The 23020-nt window shown below is 33.7% G+C and overlaps 1 protein-coding gene across 1 annotated transcript; it reads left to right on the forward strand.

The window, feature by feature from the left end:
- Window positions 1-18669: 18669 nt before the first annotated feature.
- On the forward strand, window positions 18670-20286 carry LOC120076195 (ornithine decarboxylase-like). The gene has a single exon (XM_039029960.2). The coding sequence runs from the start codon at window positions 18722-18724 to the stop codon at window positions 20003-20005; it is 1284 nt and encodes a 427-aa protein (XP_038885888.1). The 5' UTR covers window positions 18670-18721; the 3' UTR covers window positions 20006-20286.
- Window positions 20287-23020: the final 2734 nt, after the last annotated feature.

The following is a 23020-nucleotide window of genomic DNA, read 5'->3' on the forward strand; positions in this document are numbered from 1 at the left end:
GTATCATATGTGGATGATATCCTACTCATTGAGAATGATATAGGTTTTCTGACTGATGTAAAGAAATGGTTGGCCACCCAATTCCAAATGAAAAATTTGGGAGAGGCGCAGTTTGTTCTAGGGATCCAGATCATTAGGGATCGTAAGAACAAAAGGTTGGCCTTGTCTCAGGCATCGTATATTGACAACATACTTGTTAGATATTCGATGCATAATTCCAAGAAAGGTTTGTTACCTTTCAGATATGGAATTGTATTGTCTAAGGAACAATATCCTAAGAATCCTCAAGAGGTTGAGGCAATGAGATGAATTTCCCGTGCATTGCTTGTTGGTAGCCTTATGCATGCAATGTTATGTACCAGACCTGACATTTTCTATGCAATAGGGATTGTTAGTTGATATCAATCCAATCCAAAATTAGATCACTAGACAACGGTCAAAATAAAATCCTCAAGTACCTTCAGAGAACGAAGGACTATATGCTTGTGTATCGAGATAAAGATTTGATCCTTACAAGATACACGGACTCTGACTTTTCGTTTGATCGGGATTCTCGAAAATCCACATTAGGGTCAGTGTTTACTTTGAATGGATGAACTATAGTTTGGCGAAGCATCAAGCAAGAATGATCGTAGACTCCACTATGGAAATCGAATACATGGCTGCTTGTGAAGCTGCTAAAGAAGTTGTTTAGCTTAAGAAGTTTCTTACTGATTTGGAAGTTGCTCCAAATATGTCTTTGCCCATCACACTTTATTGTGATAACAGTGGTGTTGTGACAAATTCCAAGGATCCTAGAAGTCATCGAAGAGGTAAACACATTAAGCTGAAATATCACTTGATTTGGGGGATTGTGCATCGAGGTGACGTGATTGTCATAAAGATTGCTTCGGAGCACAACATTGTTGATCCGTTTACAAAGACTCTCACGGCTAAAGTGTTTGAGGGTCATCTAGAAAGTTTGGGTCTAAGGGACATGTGGAATATTGTCTTGGGCAAGTGGGATATGATACTAGGGTATAGTGTATGCGTTAATTTATTATATTTTGTACATTATTTGTATTGTACATTTGGCTCCCTAAGCTTTATGAAAAGTGGGAGATTGTTGGGATTGGTGTCCTAAATCTCTTGTATTCTCGTAGTTTTTAAACATTGTATAAACTAATTGTTAATAAAATAATTGTTATTTTATGAGCATACACTCAATCCAATAAACTAAGATCCTAGGTTATTTTATGTAATTTAAACATGTATATAGAGACATATAGGTGGATCATGTTTAAATGATAACCTAAACGGTCTGTAGTATATGGATAAGGCTGGGTACCTTATCCTGGTGACACTAAGGATACAACCCACTTTGTAGATGTTATAATTATTGTAAAGTACTACGAATGATTTGATTCTGATCATTCATGTGGAAACATGTGAGCGGGGGTATCCTATACAAAGAGTATGTATAAGATCGAACCACGAAATTATTAGTCTCATTATATAACACTGTTAATAATGGAGACTTACATTTCACTAGGATGACCATAGGTGATATGACCTGAATCCTGAGTGAGTTATGAACTTCTACTTATGAAGACAGTCCTTTGATTTATATGGATGAGAGTGGCCAGATTTCCAACTCAATATGCCTACCATTTTGGGGATTCATCTTATTAGAGAACTGGGATCACAGCTACACAATATGGAATTCACTCATTCCCTGATGTCGAGGCAAGTAGATAAATTGCTCCCTTAAGAACTGATTCCGGGACTTGAACAATGTGGCCACACCCTCTCCTAGCCCAAGAAGGACTTGGTAAAACTATCCCCTAGACATAATGGATAGTCACATACTCCACTTCAGCTAAGTGGTATCAACTGATATCTTCTTCAATCATGAACACCTATTCTTGAAGAAGACAAATTCTTTAAATGATTTAATTCCTTCCTTCAAACCTTCTGGCAAGTTGGAGACTTTATCCTTGACCTTAGAAATTGCTCTGGCTTTCCACTTCAATGCCCTTACTCGCCTAGGCGACTTCATTAATCCATTCAAATGTCTGACAACTAAGGGTTTGTGATCACCATGAACTTTCTCTCTCGAACTTCTCAATTTTGAACTGATGAACCTTGATTTGACTGATCAACATTGACTATCATTGCTGCTGGCTTAATGATGACATGCAGAAATGCATGACATCTTAGTCATTTAACTTAGAATTATAAAGGTTGTTAGGCAGAATATGCGACAATCATGTTAGGAATTCACGAGAAAAAGAGTTTGCATCGATCAGCATGTCGAATCTCAGCTAACCGTTATTTTGCGTTAATTATGCGATCAATATTCTATATTTGTAGCCAATGTAGGAAATGAACGCAAACGTGGAAACCAAACCACCGCATAGACAACCGCATGCAGAGAAACACTTCATCGCAAAGTCGAACGCGTCGATCAACGCATGGATGTTGTGGTAATCATCCATATGCGTCCATCGCATGGGAGTTGCACTCGTCAAACGATTGCGGTCATCATGTAGAGTTGCGGTATTAAGCGAATGTGGCTATTAAATGATTGCAGCTACACGAAAATGCAAACTAATGGGATCAATGCAAGGTAGGTGGAATGAACGCATCAACGCATCTACCTCGAGAAAATCTAAAAGATGATGTTGACGTTTCACCTACCACGCCGTTGGTGGCAAAGGTTCAGAAAGGACTAACGCGCCGAATGTCAGACTCAGAGTAGTCCAATTAATGCTGTCGGCGATCCAAGTTCTATAAATAGAATCCGATGAGCAGAAATTCAAGGCATCAAAGGTTTTTGCCTGAGGTTCTCCTAGGGCCGATCCTTGTGATCCAGAAAAAATGCGTGAGAAGACGCTGAGAATTCTTCACCTCCTTCATCCATTCCGAGTGACGACCGGAGCCTTCGACCGGAGCTAGATCTCGAGAAAGTCAGCTCCTCCGCCCATCCATGGCACCACCGGCAGCCTTGACACACATCCGCTGGGAGCAAATCTTTGCTTCCAACTGGTCATTTCTTTTTCCTTTCTTTTCCTATATTGTATTGTATGACATTTTGTGATTAAGGAATTAATACAACTTGTTTTCAATGCACTTCTCTATTTCCTTCAACTCCATCTCCATCTTCTTTGCTTAGCATCTTTAATTTCATTGCAACACTTAGTGGGAGTGTTTGGTATTGCATACTTAGTCATGTGGATTAGGAATATGAAGCATGTAGCAACCCACCGAGAGGTGTGCGTTGTGCGAGTGTGTAAGTAACCTTATTTGCTTAGTGTGAAGATGTTGCAACGCCTATCTATAGGCTAACACATTGCTTATCTATGAGTAAAGTCAACAACAATCAATTGCCTAGGAGGATAAGTGGTTGGACACATTAAGCAAGGTATGCATTGTTCACTAGGGATAGTAACAACCTTGCGTCAACCAAATTCATGCGTTTGTCTTGTTTTATGTCGTGCCCAATACCCCTTTAGAGCTACTCGAGAGAGAGTCTAAAGAAAGAACCTAATGACTCGAGAGAGCTAGGTTAGAATCTAGACTCGAGAGAGCGAGATTAGATCGACATAAGCAAGAGATAGGGACTTAGAGATAAGCTCTGTTTGTCAACACTGCATACATGCACCTTAGGAATAGGAATGATGATATGTGGTCGCCTTGTTTGTGTATTATCGCATAGACAAGAATTAAAGGCTTATGTGTAGGCCCTATAGACACCTCTGCACATACATCGCATATGTTCTAGCATTAGAAGCTGTAGCATTCGCACCGAGAGGTGGTTTACTATTGTATGTGGGTTGCATGATCGCATGGCTTGTGTTGACTAAGGTTGCCCTTGCGGTCATTCTTAAGTATTGCAATGAAATCATCTCCGCATTTTATTTATTTTCCCACACATTATTTCATGTCAAGGTTTGTCGCATCTCTACCTTTCATGCATATTCTCATTGTGTTGTTTGTTAGATAGGAGTAGGAGTAGGATTAACTTAGCAACATCCCCTCCATTATTTTATTTATACCGCCGTATGCACATCACCGCAAACATATAGTTACAAGTCCTTGTGTTCGACCTTGGATTACTCGAGAAACTTGCGTTGGAATTATACCTGGTTCCATTGCAAGAAAATTTGTGGCAGGACGCATGGTCATCACATACATTCATTAACGCAATATCAGTCTAACGCATGACCATCGACGCATGACTATCAATTCATATCTTAGGAACATGCATCGCATAACGCATCCACGGGATTTTGGTTGCCGAGTAAAATTAACTTCCAATTTCCCACCATCACTTAACTGTTCCTCTATACCTGCCATCTGCAACTTTAACTTGCATCCACCATCTCACTGCTTCTTTGACTATACTACATCGACATCTGTACAGTGTGGAATTTCTATGGTCAATTGCCACTATCTGATCCTAACTTGAGTTTAAACTCGAAACTGCCAAACTTACATCTATAACCCTCATCATCCAATTTTCTAATAGATATGAGATTTATTTTCATTCTAGGCACAAACCTGACATCTCGTAGTATTAATTTTTCTCTAAATTTTGTCTTCAAATTAATGTTCCCAATCCCAACGATCTTGAAAACTCTACCATTCCCCTTCCTCACTAGACCACGTGTCCTGATGTGAAAGATGTGAATAGACTCCTACCTGAAGCTATATGTACAGAAGCTGCACTATTAATTATCCATTTGGATGAATGGTTACTATTTTGTATGTTACTCTCAACACCAGCATAGATATCACTAATTATTTCATCAATTTCAACCAGATTTATCGTTACTTATTCAGTTTCAACCTAATTTACCTTCCATTTTCTTTTTTGATCCTCTTCTAGTTTCCACACTGATTTTTGAAGTGACCTTTCTTGCAACAATAAAAACATTCTATCTTCTTATTTATATTCTTCCACTTTTAATACTGCTACTCGACCCATCATTTTCAGAGTCTATCATGCAATTACCTTTAGTCACTACTAAAACTAAACCTACAACAAATTCTTTACTATTGTCCTTCCTATGAATTTCTTTAGATATAGCTAAATCCTTGAAAACTTTAAAGGTTTATCCCCAATTGAATTAGATATTGCAGTTTTCATGGTCCTATCTATCAGGTAAAGACATCAATAACTGAATAACATACACCTCATAAGTAAATTCTATCTTAACAGATTTTAACTGATTAATTAAAGTGGTAACCTCATTAATATAGAAATTAACAAAAGTATCCTCAACCATTTGCATGTTGAAATACTTCTTAAGAAGATAAGCCTTACTATTGGCAAATGGTTTCTCATACCTATTTGTAAGCTCTTCCATCAACTTCAATGCATTAGTCTCATAAGCTACAAGACTAGCAGCATTCATTAACAAACACATCCTAATGATTGCAACTGCTTCTTCATTCAGGTTCTCCCATTCTTCGGACATCGCTTTCAGTCTCTCCTTCAATACTTTATGCAATTTCTTGTAAGTTAAGAAATCTTTTTTCCATCAAATTTCATGATTCTCTCAAACCTCTTGGCTCTGATAATCCCTTACTTCTAAACCAAAAAACTCGACACCCTAGTTGGGAATTTATATTTAAATATAAATAAAATGCGGAAACTAAATTATATATAAAATTCTCACTGCCATAAGTTAGAGCAAAAAAGATTAATAATCATAAAATTACCGAAATAATTAAATAGTAAGAAAGAAGAGAACGACACAAAAAATATACTAGTTCACCCCAAACTCGAGACTACGTTCAATCTTCTGCAACTTAGGTTCTACTATAATGAAGATTGCAAAGTTCCGAAACTTGCACCAAAAACTCTCCCCAAATAGTTCAATGCGAACTATTTGATGTCCTATAACACTACTCGATATCTTGGAATTAACAATAAAGAGAAACACCAAAACTAAAGAAAAATACACACTTCATTTTTCTCTTCTCACCGCCACACACACGAGACTGCTCAAGTGTGCTTCTATCATTAAAAATATGTCGTTCTGAACTATCACCCCACCCCAAAAACCCTCATGAACCATTTATATATAGGAAAATTATACAGAATGGCCAAAATAGAAAACTAGTTTTGTTAAAGGTTAGGTTTTTAATCTTTTGATTTATGGCCACTAGGTTACATGGAGGGTTCTTAATTTTCCTATTTTATCTCTCTCTGGATTCAAATGTGTATATCTCCCTCATAAATCTAGGTAGTTCTATCGACAGTTTTTTAAAATTTTCAAGAAGATTTTATGGAGATCTTGTTACTGATATTCCTGGGGCAACTTAAAAACAACTTTAAAATGCAATTCTTTTTCTCTAAAAAAAGCTTCTGCCTGAAAAATTTTCCAATCTCTATCTTCCTCACCTACGATAATGACGATCGCATACACCAGTTTCAAATCATGGGTCATGATTGTTGGACCCCAATTTTTCGACCCCCTCGCCAAAAGCCTCAATTGTTTTGCAAGAGGAATGGGCGGCAACCAGAGCCCATGCCCTTTAGTATGTTATTTTTTTTTCTATGACCGATAGCTCTACGTCAAGAACCTGCTCTGCAGAGAAGTATGTCTGTGGTTCAGTTACAATTTTTTAGTACATACTATTTTTATTTGCATGACCTTATGCGTTTTAGAGAAAAAAATGCATCAAGTAATTATACATAAATCAGATCGCGTAAGCTGAAATTGTTTTTTTTTTTTTAAAAAAAAAAAAACGATTCGTCAGTATGCATAGTAATTCTTAAAATGCTTGATATCGTTTAGAAAAGCCAAATGTAGATAAATTTGGCAGATGAAAAATTCCTCTTCACTGAAATGAAATGATTTCCAAAGTAAAAAGATTTAAATAGTATTTTAAAATCGTACACTTTGTAATTTTTATGTGCTCGGAGATTTCTGAATAAATTACATAGCTTTTTAGCTATTACAAAGTATTTATGAGTGATTTAAGTTACGTTTAGTATAAAAAAATGTGACAAAATATGACTTAGATTTTAGCTAATACAAGATAATTGTATGACTCATACTAATGAAGATTGAAGCTGTTTTAAAAATGTGTGTGACAACTAACAACATACAATGAAGATTTTAACGGTTTAGTTTAAAGGTAGAAGGTATTTTCTTAGCTCCATATGAAGTCGACTTCATTCAATTATTATTTTGAATACATGATATTTACTTATTGTAACATCTCGAGTTCAGATAAATTGGAGTTTATTATCTTAAATTGTTGCTTTAATTTCCTTTAATTTTTGGATTTTGGAGCCAACTTAAAGGAGATAATTAATTTTATGTGGTTTTGAATTGATTTAAATATTTGGAAGGGTTTAATTTATATCAAATTGATGGATTTTATGTCTTTTAATTTTGGTCTTTAAAGCTTAAATTAAGGTAATTTGAGAAGTTAATTGATTTACTATTTTGATAGAATCTTTGGAGATTTTAGAGATATTGTGATAAAAATATTTTATTTATATTTTTAAATTTTGAAAAATGAAAGAATTTGGATATTTGAAATTAAAGGAGAGTGAAAAGAGACAGAACATCGGAGAGAAATACATTAATTCAATTTTTCAATGACAACTTCTACAAAATTGTAGATTGCCAAAGTTTGAATCGTTGGATCATATTGAAATTTGGTCAGTCTATTTGGGACATATAGGGTCTTGTTTTGAACAGTTGGATTGCTGTTTAGAGCTCTGACTTGTCCACCGCTGCTAGCGCCATTGTCGCCAGAACTGATATTTTGTGTAAGTTATTTGGTGTTAAATGGGGTTTCTTGGAAAATCTTGAATGCCCATCAAATTTTTATTTAAGTTTTGGCTTACCCATATTGTTTTGATATTGAAATTGGGTGTTACAGACTCTCAAGGTACTTTCCGAAAAGATTAAAATTGTTCAGCGTCCTTTCTTGTAAGGTCTAGGGTCTTTGTTGAAAATTTTTGGATACATACTAAGTGTTGGCTTAACTTTTGTTTTAATTGTGATTTTTGGAGGTTGGATTAGAAGGTCTAAAGTTGTTGTCCATTAGAGCTAAAGAATGATTTTTATGATATAGTTGTTGGATCATGTTGATTCTGAAGCTTCGAAGTGGTTTTGGATCAAACCACGTGTTGGGTAAGTTGTTTGAAGACATTTGGGTTAAGTTGTGGTTGGAATTGTGCCTTAAATGTTGGATTTAATTTCGGTTTATGTTTTTGGATTTATTCAGAATTCAAGGTTTCGCGAAGTTAAATTGCTAGCTATTTGGACTTAATTCCAAGGTAAGTGGTTTACTACTAGTTCGCCCTTGAACCAGGCACCCTAACCAAAGTTGATGTTAAGATTGTGTATACACGTGAAAGCATGATATTATTGTGATGGAATGATTTGCTATGGAATGGATGGATTGTTGATGATGTTCTAAAAACCTATGAATTATGCTACTAGGATCATGATAACATGTTTATAGTTTGATACGAAATTTGTATGTTGTATGTTGCATTTTGGACTGATGGTGACTGTTAGCACTTCTTTTGTGTTGCAGTTGATACCCTAAATCTCGTAGGGTCCCATAGTTTGTAATTGTAATGTACAAACATTTTATTTATGTAATAAAATATGTGATGTTTTATTTCAAAATTAGTTGCGTTAAGCACAAACTAAGAAACTAACATCTAAGGTTATCTTGTAGCTTAAATATGTATGTAGAGACATACGGGTGGATCATGTTTAAGTGATAACCTAAATGGTCTGTAGTAGATGGATAAGGCTGGATACCTTATCCTAGTGACACTACGAGTATGTCCCACTTTGTAGATGATACAATTGTTGTAAAGTGCTACAAATAACCTGATCCTGATCAATCATGTAGAGACATGTGAGCGGGGATATTCTATACAAAGGAGTTTTGTATAAGGCCGAACCACAAAATATTTAGTCTCATTATGTAGAGACTTATATTTCACCAGGATGACCATAGGTAACATGACCTGAATCCTGAATGAGTTATGAAGTTTTGCCTATGAAGGCGGTCCTTTGATTTGAATGGGTGGGAGTGGACAGATCGCTGACTCAACAAGCCTACCATTTTGGGGATTCGTCTGATTGGGGAGCTGGGAACACGGCTACACAAGAAGAAATTCACTCATTCCCTAATGTCAAGGCAAGTAGATAAATTGCTCCTTTGAGGGATGATTTCGGGGCTTAAACAATGTGGTGCCACACCCTCTCCTGGCTCGAGAAAGGTTTAATCATCGTTAGACTATGATCTATTGTTCATTAGAGGGATCAGTGGTACTTAAGAAGTTATATGTAACTATAGGGGAAAAACAGTAATTTTGGCCTAATTGTACTTACGAGCAATTTGTGAAGGGTTATTGTACTATTGATTGGTTATATTCAATGACATAGAAATATATCTATAGTGCGAAGAGTGCAATTTTCGGTCTTTAGTGGAGTGTTCAGTTATCAGATGGTGAATAATTTGGTGAATAATTTAATTAAGGAGTTTAATTAATTATTCACATACTGTTAGAGCTTCAAGCTACAGGTCCATGAGATCTTCTCAATAGCTCAATGGGATTAAATGAGAATAAGTTTTTGGATTAATTTGAATGGTTCAAATTAATTGGGCGAATTAATTATAGAATTAATTATATATGATATAATTAATTAAGTTTTAATTAAATGCGATATAATCACTATAATGTATTTGATGCATTATTAACTATTTATGAGAGGAAATAAATATGATTCAAATATTAATTTTATGAATTGGATTCATATTATTAAATTTAATGTAAATGTGATTTATATTAAATGTCATTAATGAGAGAAAAGAAACTATAGGTTATATTGTATATGATACAATATTAAACTATAGATTATATGTTATATTTAATATAACATATAGTTTAATATATATTATATGATAAGGTGGTTATCATATTAATATATATTAAATTCTTTATTAAATAAATAAATAAATTATATATATTTATTTATTTAAAATTAATTAATGGGAGGGAATTGTAACACCCTCCCTCCACTTTTCTCTCCACTTCACGTAAGTGGGAAGTTTTGCTCCTGCTTCTTCTTGTCCATCCTGCAAAAAGAAAAATACAGAAAACATAGAAGGGTGGTGTAAAAGAAAAATCCCCTGCTCCTTCCTCCTTTCTAAAAATTCTCTTCCCTCACCAAAATCACCAAAGCACCACACACTCCTGAATTCTTACTAGAGAATACCGAGGTCATTCTTGTGGTCGTGGCTATTTCAGTTTTTGAGATTTCGCTTAAAGAATGTCTTCAAAGGTAAGGGTTTTTGAAACTCTTTTAATTCTGTAAGGGTTTTTTAAACTCTTTTAATTCTTCTGTAATTTCTTATTAGCATGTTGTATTGTCTTATAATTAATTGCATGATCTATACATTTCTTTGTAAAATTATGAATTTGAAAATTTGGGATTTAGGACAATTCATTGCTTCCGCTCAAGGATCCTTCATTGGGATCCTTCATATTGAACAGTATACATCTTAGGTTTGTGAACCCTCGAATTCACCATTTATGACTTATTCAGTGTTCCTAAGAGATCTCCACTATTGCTATGATTTGTGTTCCTTCAAGTTCACTAGACTGCCATGATATGTGTTCCTTCGGATTCACTAGACTATCATGATATGTGTTCCTTCGGGTTCATTAGACTGCCATGATTTGTGTTCCTACGGGATCACCACAATTACTATGCTATAAAATGTACAATGATGCCCAAATAGAAAGGCTAACTAATTTACCTAGTGGGTCACTTACTGAGTATTTCTAAATAAACTCTTATTCAAGAGAACCATTAAGCGAAAGCAAGATCGTTCCAAAAAAACCATTGTGAAAGAATAAAGGATTTACAAACATACAATCACAGATGCATTACAGAGTAAATTACAACATGTATTCAATTAAAACAAAGGGAATCGAGTGACAAAGAACTCTTCTTCAAGTATTCCCTCGATCTACACCAGTCACATGTCCTAGTAAACTCGATCACGAGCACAAATGCAACGAACGACCAGTGCAACTCACGAACTGTCAGATCCCTAAACTCAATCGAGTAAGACTCAATCCTTGTCCCTCGAACAGCAACACTTGACACTATCACTCGGTTGCCTTGGTATTCTCAGTGTGAGAATCCATGAGGTGTAGGCTCTATGTGAATTTGGTAGAAGGAAGGATGAAGTATACAAACGAGTTAAACGATCGAGTAAGTGGGAGAAAGTCTTAAGCCTATCGCATAGACTGGGTACTCAATCGTTTAGTAAACGAGAAGCTTTCGTCTAGTAAACTCGCTCGCCGTTCACTCTTTCAAAGGCTATCGTATAACTCTTTCTTTCACTCGATCAAATGTTAAGCCATTCTTTAAAAAAATGAATAAATTTCACTTTTATCCATCAGTTAATAAAAACTGATAGTAACTTCCCACCTGCAACGGTTAAAGGAGAAAATAACCAACCAAACAATTATCTCATAATTGTTTTTATTATAAATAAATATAATAACTAATTTATTATATTATATTTATAACTTATAGTTTTAATATCACATCATATGTAATATTTAAACCATAGTTCTTTTCTCCTTTATTTAATATAAATCATATTTATATTAATTCCTCTAATTAATGTATCTAATACATCAAATCAATTATATCACATATAATTGAACTAATTTAATTATATCATATATAATCAAATTCCCTCTTGTTAATTTGAACACTTCAAACTAAACCAAAAACGGATTCTCAATTTGAATCCATTGAGCTACCAAAGGGACCTTATGGGACCTGTAGCTTGAAGCTCCAATAGTACGTAAATAATTGACTAAACTATTTAATCACAATATCCACCATCCGTTAACTGTCGGGCACTTCACTAAAGACCGACAACTGCACTCTTCGCACTACAGATATATTTATATGTCCATTAGATATAACCAATCAACAGTACGATGACCCTTCACAAATCACTCGTAAGTACAGTTGGGTCAATTTACCGTTTTTCCCCTGTAGTTACATCTAACTCCTTAAATACCACTGAATCCTCTAATTAACAATACATCATCATTTCTTGGGCTATGAAAAGGTGTGGCGCCACATTGTTCAAGCCCTAGAAGCAGCCCTTAAGGGAGCAATCTATCTACTTACTATTGCTTCGGGGAAAGAGTGAATTTCTTCTTGTGTAGCTGAGTTCTCAGCTCCCCAATCAGACAAATCCCAAAGTGGTAGGTTTGAGTCGGCGATCTAGCCACTCGCACCCATGAAAATCAAAGGACCGCCCTCATAGGCAGGAGTTCTCAATTCACTTAGGATTAAGGTCATGCAAATCAAAAGAACATCTATGTCATGAACAACATTATATAACGAGACTAAACATTTTGTCGTCCGATCTTATACAAACTCCTATGTATAGGATACCCCCACTCGCATGTCTTCACATGAATGATCAGGATCAGACTATTTGTAGCACTTTACAATACTTGTAACATCTACAAAGTAGGTTGTATCCGTAATGTCACAATGATAAGGTTTCCCTCCTTTATCCATATACTACAGACCATTTAGGTTATCACTTAAGGCATGATCCACTTGTATGTCTCCACAACATGCTTAAGTTACAACGATAACCAGGGAACTTAGGTTATTGGTAGGTTGCAACTAAAATATCTCATATTTCATAGACAACATTGAAAAAAATATCTCATATTATTACATCACAAATGTTTGTTCATACACCTGTTTACAAACTACAGAACCTTACGAGATTTAGGGCATCAACCCAACAATTTCATATTCACCCTTTCTTATGAGTTTTTCAAGTAAGGGTAAGGACGGACCAGGAGAATGACTAGAAGAATCTATAATCGTGCCATTGGGACCAAGTAGAAGCTTCTGCGCATGTTTTCATGTTTGAAACGAGTCTTGGTATTTGATATTGTACAACTTTTTATGTTAAAATTTCAAGTTCTTCAATGTTTTTCAGTTTTAAATTTATGTTTTTAGGGGGACTCCGAACAAATGTTTTGAGTTGTCTTAGTGGAATTTTATAGTTTTTATCTGACATATGAGATCATTTTATTTTTATTGGAGCAAAGCATGTGATAACGTCCTACTTAATAAATGTAGAAAAGTCAGGTCGTTACACTTGTGCCTAAATATTTTGAGTTATTTGTGTGAAATTGGAGCTTATGGTAGCTTTTAAGGTTTGGTTTTGAAAAATGGAAAAACCAACAAATAATAAGATTTATGGCAACTCACATGACATGCACACTACCAAGAATTTTCAAATCTCTATTTTACCCTTGTCTAGTTCGTAACTTATTATTGATGAAACTACAAATACATGGTAAGTGTAGAATCATAAACAATGACGAGGTTTTGTATACCTGGAAATTGTTGATGTCTTAGTTCTCTATTTTCTCTTTAATCGATTCATTTGAAAAACTAAAAATAACCATCTTCCTCAAAATAATCGCCTTTCTTGATTTTTCTCACGTTGTTAACGTTTCAATTTAGATTTTATTATTAATTTAGATTCTGCTTAACCATTTTTCGAATTAACTCACTTGAATTAAATATCCAAATTTTTCTACTAAATTTATATTTTAAATATTCATATATTATCAAATTTTAAATTTACTCAAATGTTTTAATTATTTTTCATTATTTTATACATATTCTTAATAAATTAATTGTATATTTTCTTTCATATTTTTTAAAGTTTAAATTATTTTTGTCTATGTTATTAGATTCAATTTTACATATTTCATATTTGGTCACTATTTTAGCTAACATTTTGATAATACCGTACTTGCCCTTAGTTGGTTCGTATGTCTAGAATCTTAAATACAGTGTAAATGTAGAGCTTTATTAATAACTAAGATATAAATACAGTGTAAGTGAAGAGCTTGATTAATAATCAGAAAATAAATATAATGTAATTGGAGAGCTTGATTAATAACCAAATTAATCATATTATAATCTAATATATCCAATTTCAAAATTGAAAATAAACGTCGTTCAGTCACCCTCTTTTGAAATTTGAATTTATTTTTAATATTCAAATTAGATTTTGATAACTACGAATTGATTTAAAATAAACCAATATCTTTCTTTTTTTCTCCCCTAATTAATTTAAATTAGCTATCTATTTTGATTTGATTTAACTATTTTTCGAAAATATTCAAACTTAATCAATCTTTAATTTGTTTGTCACTATTTTGATATTAATTTATAATATATCTTTAAATTTTACATTATTTTATTCATTTTTTACTATTTTAAATTTGGATTAATTTTTTTTTATCCTATTAGGATTTTACTTAATATTCTACATAATATCATCAAACAAATTGTATTTCATCTAAAATTTATCATTTTTCGAATTTTTAATCACTTTTTTCATTATCTTATTATATTATTATACCATTGATTTATCTTTTTGACAAACAAATAAGTATTTGCTCTTGCAAACTTGCTATTTTTGCTATGTCTCTACGATGACTTCTTTCGCAGGTTTTGTGGTTGATGGATTATAAATACAGTGTAATTGTTGAAGCTTAAATGAAAATGAAAATATGAATACATTGTAATTGAAGATAAACAAACTCCCTTCCTGATTTTTTTCTCCCCTAAATTATATTTGAATTTGTGTTTTATTATCAAATTAGATTTTATCTAACAACTTATCGAATTAATCATAATAAATAAAAGCTTCCAAATTGTCTCTCTATTTGAATTTGTTTTTTATTATCAAATTTGATTTTATCAAACCAACTTTCGGTTTGTTTAAATATTTGTTACAAATTCAATTATATCTAAATTTTTTTTTTCATTATTTTATACATATTGTTATTAAATTAATTTGATTTTTTTTTCATATTTTCGATTGTTTCAATTTTTCATATAAAACACGTAAAAATGGCTTGTTGTACTTAAAAAGAAACATATAAATGGGAATGAAATTTTAAATGTTTAAAACATGTGCATATATATATATATATATATATATATATCGTTCAGTTTATTATTAATGTTATTATTATTGTTATTATTATTATTATTATTATTATTATTAGCATTATTATTATTATTAAAATAAGATAACAAAAAACTCTAAATCTCATTTTCTTCATCTTTAGTCGCCCCCATAATCTCTTTTTCATCTTCTCAATCTCATGTCCGCAATTTTTGGTTCAACAACTTTCTTAAATTCCATTATTTTGGCTAGCTTTTGATGATCACTCTCGCCAGATAGTCGACCTTTTTCGTTCGCATATACGTTTCCTGCTTTTGTTTCTACTTTGAATATCGTTTATGGATTGATAGTGTTTAAAGTTGGCTTTCAAGATCTTACGAGCAAAATTGTCCTAGGGAATGAAGATGATGAAACTCCCTACAACCGGTTTGATGTCAAACGCAATCATATTTTCAATAGTTTCATCGTCATGAAGTTGTAATTCCTTCAAATACTCACTTGTCAACCACAACTTCACTAGTACAATCAACTTTACTCTTCCTTTTACTAGTACAATCAACTTTGCTCTTTCTCACCTTGGAGGAAGTCCAACATTGTTTCTAGTGGCCTCCATCATCTCATCTGGTCGTCATCTTCCCTCGTTCTATAGGCAGCTGGAAGCGTTAAAGGCCCATATTGGGTGATTTTAAATTTATTTAGCTAGACTTTATTAGTGTATCTTTGCATTCTCGTTTGTACTTAAATTTTGTTGTGGTAGGTTAGTTTTTTCAGTTTTTTCATTTACTAATTAGTATTTTCTATTATATAAATTTGTTTTGCTATTTTTATAATTTTGAAATATTTTTGCATTTTTACAAATGAAACTTTAAAATTCGTTATTTCTCTCGTCATATATATATAAGAAGACTTGAGTGAAACAAAATGAGCCCTGCCCAATTTGGTGACTCACGCCAAAATTTAAAAAAATAAAAAATAAAGAAAAACCTTCTTCAATTTTGACTTTGATCAGAAATAATTAGTGTATGCATGTGTATCATCAATGGGGAGTTTTGTCTCCACAATCCTTACCGTTTTCAATTTTTTTTTTCAATTTTCAAAAGATTAGATGATTGTATAATTGATTTCAATTTAATTTCCTACACGATTTCTAGGGTGTCTACTTGAATTCATATGACAACATTTTCAATCAAGGAATTAATCTTTGTGAAGAAGAGAATTGCTCAATGATTTCTTCATAATCTTATTGATTGAAGAGAAGGAGATGGCACAATATAATTGGACAACCTATAACCACGAGGAATCTTTCATAACAGAGTTTGTTATTGGATTATTCCCAAGCACTGATGATATAGGCTCACTGATTGTGATAGACTTCGATGACTTAGATGTGCTGACTGATGATATAGGCTCATTCTTCCTTTGAGACTATAATTGAAAAAGATTTCAAAATATGCGAACTAAAATAATATTTTTTAACCAAGAACGAATTTTTAATGGACCTAATGATCTTTTTTTTATCTGTAATACCAACCCTTCAATTTTTCTTCAATCAATAGGATGAATCCAAGAGGCTTTAATGGATGGTAAGACTATAAAGAGGTTCAAAGTTGTATGCCATTTTATTCATAAAGTGAACAATATATTCAATTTTGAACAAAGGTAGAAAAATTGGGAGAGAAGGGAGAAAAATAGAACTAAAAAGACCAAAAGTCTCAAACCACATGCCGCTGCCAACCAGTCTAACACGAAACTTTTTTGTATCATTTTTCTATTGAAATGTATTCTCCTTAATACATTTATGTTCAATGGAAAGTATATATTTTACTCAAAGTTTATAAACATTTTTTGTATTTTTATTTTGAAGATGGAGAGTCCTTCCAATAGCATATATTCTTTTGTTCTTTTATTTTCATGTTTCTACAGTTTTATCATTCAACCATAAGTCAATTAGTTAACATGTGTCTTTGACTAAGACATTAAGACATGTTTGGCTGTATAAAAGTTGAGAGGAATGGACAATTTAAAATTCTTTTGATAATAGGGTGGACATGCTGTCATTAATGTGGGATCCATTAATATTAATGAAGAAATGTTTATAGTGTAAACAATGTGAGTATGGTACTACTAGAAAAATTCATGGAGAGTGAAGCTTTATTTGACCATTGAATTAAAATATATGTATTATAAATTATACAATATTACAAAATAAAAAAATATATAAAATTGTTAACATAAACCATCTTCATAACTTAATTGATAATAGTTAATTTATATTCAACCTACTATGATTAGTTTTACGATTTATAAATATATTATAACAAACACATTTTGAATAATAATTAAAATTAGGATCAATTTCTAAATCTGCTACCAAACAAATATTTTAAAACATGAAATATAACTCTCTTTTCATAATCTCATATTTTTTCAAATTGTCTACGAAACATACACCAAATTTTAAAGTTTGTGCATAAAGTTCTCTGAATTTTAAAGTGTGTATAATGGATCCCTGAACTTTTAATTTGGTGTCTAATAAATCTTGAGCTTTCAATTTGATTTCTCGTTCATATAATAAACTTTTGTGTTTAGTAGAAACGTAAATTTAAAAGAAAATTATATCGAATAGGTCAAAAAATTATTAGACACCAAATTGAAAATTTATAGATGTGGGCAAAATCGAAAGTTTAGAGACTTTAAGGTTCAAAAACTCAGTAGAAACACATAAAAATTCAATGACATATAAGATATTTTTTAAAGTTTAGAGACAAAATAGACATATAAACATTTAGAAACTAAACTTGCCATTTACTTAATAGAAGTAACATGTAGAGTAAATTATAACTTGAATCATTGAACTATTTGACATGAAATTGAATTTGGATACATTTACTTATAATTTAACCTAACAAAATAATCTTACTAATCAAAGTAGATTAATAGGATAGAAAAATAGATGTTTGATCCAAGGGTGAGAGAGAAGTGAAATTATGTACTAATTCTTAATTTGAATTAGGAGTTCACGGACTCACAATTTTAAATTTTTTTTAAAAAAATTTATTTTTATGCTTTATTAGAGTGGTCTACGGGTGAACACAGTTCGGTGATCGACTATGGTCAATTTAGTAAATGTTCAACCTGACATCGACCGTCGAGGAGTAAAAGTCAGTCGACTGATCGATTTGGTTAGTTTTATTCTCTAATTTTTTTTTAATCTTTTTTGTTTGGAATTTTTCCAAACCAACACCAACCAACCTCTCTTCTTTTCCAATCAATCGACTAGTTGGTCAGTTCGATTTTTTGATCTATCACACCCTTAGGATGGCCGAGGAGTTCACAACTTATCACAATTCATAACCCACTTTTTGTCCCAAATGCCCCTAGGACTATGGATTAGGGTTTGATCATGGAGTAATTGGGTTTGAAGGGTAAGAATTGGTAAAAATTAGTCAACGTGGGAGGCAAGTTTTATTTGAATCAAACTTTCTCAAAAAAATAAGTCTATAATTATCAACAAAAGCATAACTCAAATGACATAATGTTCATATTATCAACCTCACCGTTAATTCCAATATCTCTTAAAAAAAATAATAAAATAAGCCGACAATTTTGAAACTCATTCAAAATTCCTTATTTATATATATTTCCTTCTTCCCTCCTCTGTTTCAAAGTCCCAGACTCTGCTTCTTCCCCCGGCGCCATGGCCGTCGACCAGCTTCTCGCCGCTCCGGCGAACCCAAAAAAGAAGCTCCACCTTCTCCAAAACGCACCAGGCCTAAACCCTAAATCCATCACTCCCATTTCCCAACATGGCCTCCTCCATTTCCTCCAATCCAATGCTCTCAAAAGTCCCAATGAACCTTTCTACGTCTTCGACTTGGCCGTCGTCGCCACCCTCTTCGACCACTGGTCTCAGTCCCTTCCCACCGTCCGCCCTTTCTATGCCGTTAAATGCAACCCCAACCCGGCCCTCCTCGCCGCCATGGCCGCCCTTGGCTCCAATTTCGACTGCGCCAGTCGGGCCGAAATCCAATCTGTTTTAGCCCTCGGCGTCTCCCCTGACCGAGTCGTCTTTGCCAATCCTTGCAAACCCGAATCCCACATCGAATTTGCCGCCGCCGTCGGTGTTAACCTCACAACTTTTGATTCTGTCGACGAGATCGAGAAGATTCGTCGCTGCCACCCGAAATCTGCTTTGTTGATTCGGATCAAACCATCCGACGACGGCGGCGCTCGGTGCCCATTGGGAAACAAATACGGCGCGCTACCGGAAGAAATTATCCCTCTTCTTGAAGCTGCTAAATCGGCTGAACTCCCCGTCGTTGGCGTGTCATTTCACATTGGAAGTGGGGCTACTGAAACAGGGGCTTATTCAGCCGCCATCTCCGCTGCGAGAGGTGTTTTCGAGACAGCGGTCCGACTTGGTCTGCCGCCAATGAATGTGCTTAACATAGGCGGCGGATTCACCGCCGGACCCCAATTCGAAGAAGCAGCTGTGACAGTAAATTCGGCCCTCAAAGAGTATTTTCCGGCGGAACTGAATGTCACTCTCATGGCTGAACCAGGGCGATTTTTTGCGGAATCGGCGTTCACTCTGGCCGTGAGCATCATCGGAAAACGAGTGAGGGGAGATCTAAGGGAGTATTGGATTAACGACGGGATTTATGGGTCAATGAACTGTATACTATATGATCATGCGACGGTGACTTGCAGGCCGTTGGCAATGAAATCGAACTGGAAAAATCCCACGTGCGGCGGAGGGAGAATGTACGAGTCCACCGTGTTCGGCCCCACGTGCGACGCTTTGGACACTGTTTTGACCGGACAGCAGCTGCCGGAGTTGGAGGTGGGAGATTGGCTGGTTTTTCCGAAGATGGGAGCTTACACGGCGGCAGCGGGATCCAACTTCAATGGGTTTAACACGGCGGCGATTGAGACTTATATTGTGTACTCCGAACAGGGAAACGGCGCCGTATTGCATTGAATCTTTATGTCGTTATGTCATGGGTGTGGGTGATAAGAAGGTTGTAGTCAATTTCTAGATTATAATGATGTTACTTTTTCTCGTGGAAAAAACAGAAAAAAAATGTTGATCTAACTATTTTAATAGAGGTAAGTAGCATTTTAAATGGTAGAAAAAACTAAATAGGTTAAGTGAACTTTTGTCCGCAACGACTTAATCTTGCTATACAACTTGTCCATTTGTAACCGTTTACCATTTAGATATATTTTAATTTGTAATGATTTAATCTTTCTATTTTTTTATTTTAGTATCTGCTATTAAGATTATGTTAATGTTTTAAATTTATTAAAGGATGAAATTTGATCCAGCATTAAGTTGAGCAAGATGAAAGTAAAGTAAAATATTACCAACCAACATGCCAAAATAGTGACCGACCAAAATTTTGAATTGAGATCACCTATAGAAAATGGCTTTACTGTTTAATTCAAAATCGAAATCCTATATTTTTTAAATAATTTAGACTGTGTTAAAATTCGTAGATACATGATTAATGATTTCGAAAAGTCTCATAATAGAAATGGATGTAGAAAATTGTTTCAAATCCTTCCCTTTGATCTTAATTGTCCAGTTGCATCAAAAGAGGAAATTGAAAAGAAGAAGCAAAGTAAAAGGTTTTGGATAATGAAATGTTTAAATAATATTTATGAGCATTAAGTAAGAAGTTGCGAAGAATGGAGAGAGATTAGGACCTCCAACGTTGTACATACCCAGACTGATTCTAATCATCTGATCAGACTTCTCAACTAGCCAGCAACAATCTTGGTTTACGGCCTTGGACAACCTGGTTTACTGCATTGGACAACGTTCAACGTCCAAGTTTTTCAAACAAAAACAAAAAAGTTTCAAAATGCAAACAAAATATAATAAAAAAAAGTTCTCAAGCATCTAATAAATCATTTCCAAACAGAGAATTTTTTTAAATAATGTTATTTTAATATATGTTGACAAAAATAGGTAGGATTGAAAGGATTAAAGAAAATAGGTTTTTAAATCGTGTACTTGATAAATCGTCCAATCGTTCGTCCAAAAGCTTCTGCCTCTCTTTGATTGTGGTAAAAAAATTTCCTACGTTGTTTTCCAATATATAATCTTCACATATATATCATTTTGTTTGCATTTTAGCTGAACTTAATATGTAATTTATGGATCCATGATTTATTTGTTGGATTGAATCTAGAAATATATGTATATGTTTATAAAAATGAAGATTGGTTGATATATATATTATTTTGTTTGCATTTGGGTTGAATTAATGTATGATTCATGGATATATTATTTTGTTTTTATTTTGGCTGATTTAAATGAATAGTTTATGGATTTTAGATTTTGGCTGATTTAAATGTATAGTTTATGAATCTTAGATTTTTGCTGATTTAAATGTATATAAATATGTCGAGATTTAGTTATTCTTGAACTTGGAAATGAGAAGTTGATGAATTATTTGGAAACGAACATGATCTTGAGTTGGTATCGTCGGAATTACAAATTCAACATGTGAACTAGGGTCTACTTTGGAAGAAAGGAATATAGGTGTAGATAATTGTAGTTTAATACAAAAAGAATTGTTTAATACTAAAGAAGATTTACAGCTTGCTGTAAAAAAATATTGTGTGACAGAACACTACAAAATTATTGTAGTGGAATCAAATCAAGATCTTTGGTATGTTAGATGTAAATCATGGAGTGATGATTGTGCGGTTACGGGCATGTCGGCGTAAAACTCATGGGATGTTTGAAATCAACAAACTTCAAGGGGAACACTCATGTTTGTTTTCAGAATTGACACAGGATCATTCACAGCTTGGTTTAAATTTTATGAGTATTGAAATCCAAAATTTGGTTATAGTTGATTCTGGAGTACCTGTGGCCCTACTCCAAGAAGCAATTAAAAAAACAATATGGATATGATGTTAATTATAGACGGGTGTGGCAAGCCAAGAGAAAAGCGTTTGATTGTTGTGTTTGGTGATTGGGAGAAATCATATTCAAAGCTTTCGTATTGGTTGAGTGCTCTTGTTCATTACAATCTAGGAACATGAACATATTGGTTTTTCCTTCCCTTTGATGTGCCAGGTATGACTATTTTTGGTCGAGTTTTTTGGTCCTACAAGAGAAGAGTTCAAACATTGTAGGTCATTAATCCATATCGATGGAACTCATCTCTACGGAAAGTATAAGGGAAAATTATTGACCGCCTTATGTATTGATGCAAACGGGTATATAATTCCCCTTGCTTTTGCTATTGTTGAAGGTGAAAATTCATCCAGTTGTTCATGTTTTTTGTAGGCATTGTGTGAATATGTTACCCAAATATATAGTATTTGCTTGATTTCTGAAAGACATAAGGGCATTCTTACTGCAATTAATAATGAGAAAATTGATTGGAGTGAATCTAGAGCGTACCATCGATATTGTCTTCGCCATGTTGCCAACAATTTCAATACGAAATATAAATTAAAGCAACTAAAAGATTTGGTATTTAAGGCAGAAAATCAACACCAAAGGCGCAAGTTCATTCGGTGCATGAAAGAATTGAAACAATTGCACCCTGAATGCCTTGAATATTTTTCAGATATTAACTTGGAAAAATGGACCCAATCACATGACGGTGGGTATCGCTATATGTGGATGACAAGCAATGCATCTGAATGCATGAATGGTGTTTTCAAAAGTGCTAAAATGTTACCATTATTTCTTTGGTTAGGCTAATATTTTATCACACAATACTGTATTTTGAATGTCGAAGACAAGAAATCAGTGAAACACTCGATCGTGGGGACATGTATACAGAAAATGCCCCAAGAAAACTTAAGAGGTGGGAAAAACGAGCATCTGTGCATATGATGACATCTATTGACAGGGAAAGTCAAACTTTTGAAGTACAAATTGGCATGAGTATGATTTCCTCTATAAAGGACAACATACCCAAGTTTTGAGCTTGAAAGAAGGAACATGTTCTTGTAATAAGTGGCAGTC

Source organism: Benincasa hispida, chromosome 4 (assembly GCF_027475165.1).
Source record: "Benincasa hispida cultivar pf3 chromosome 4, pf3_genome.v1.1, whole genome shotgun sequence".
Classification (NCBI taxonomy): domain Eukaryota; kingdom Viridiplantae; phylum Streptophyta; class Magnoliopsida; order Cucurbitales; family Cucurbitaceae; genus Benincasa; species Benincasa hispida.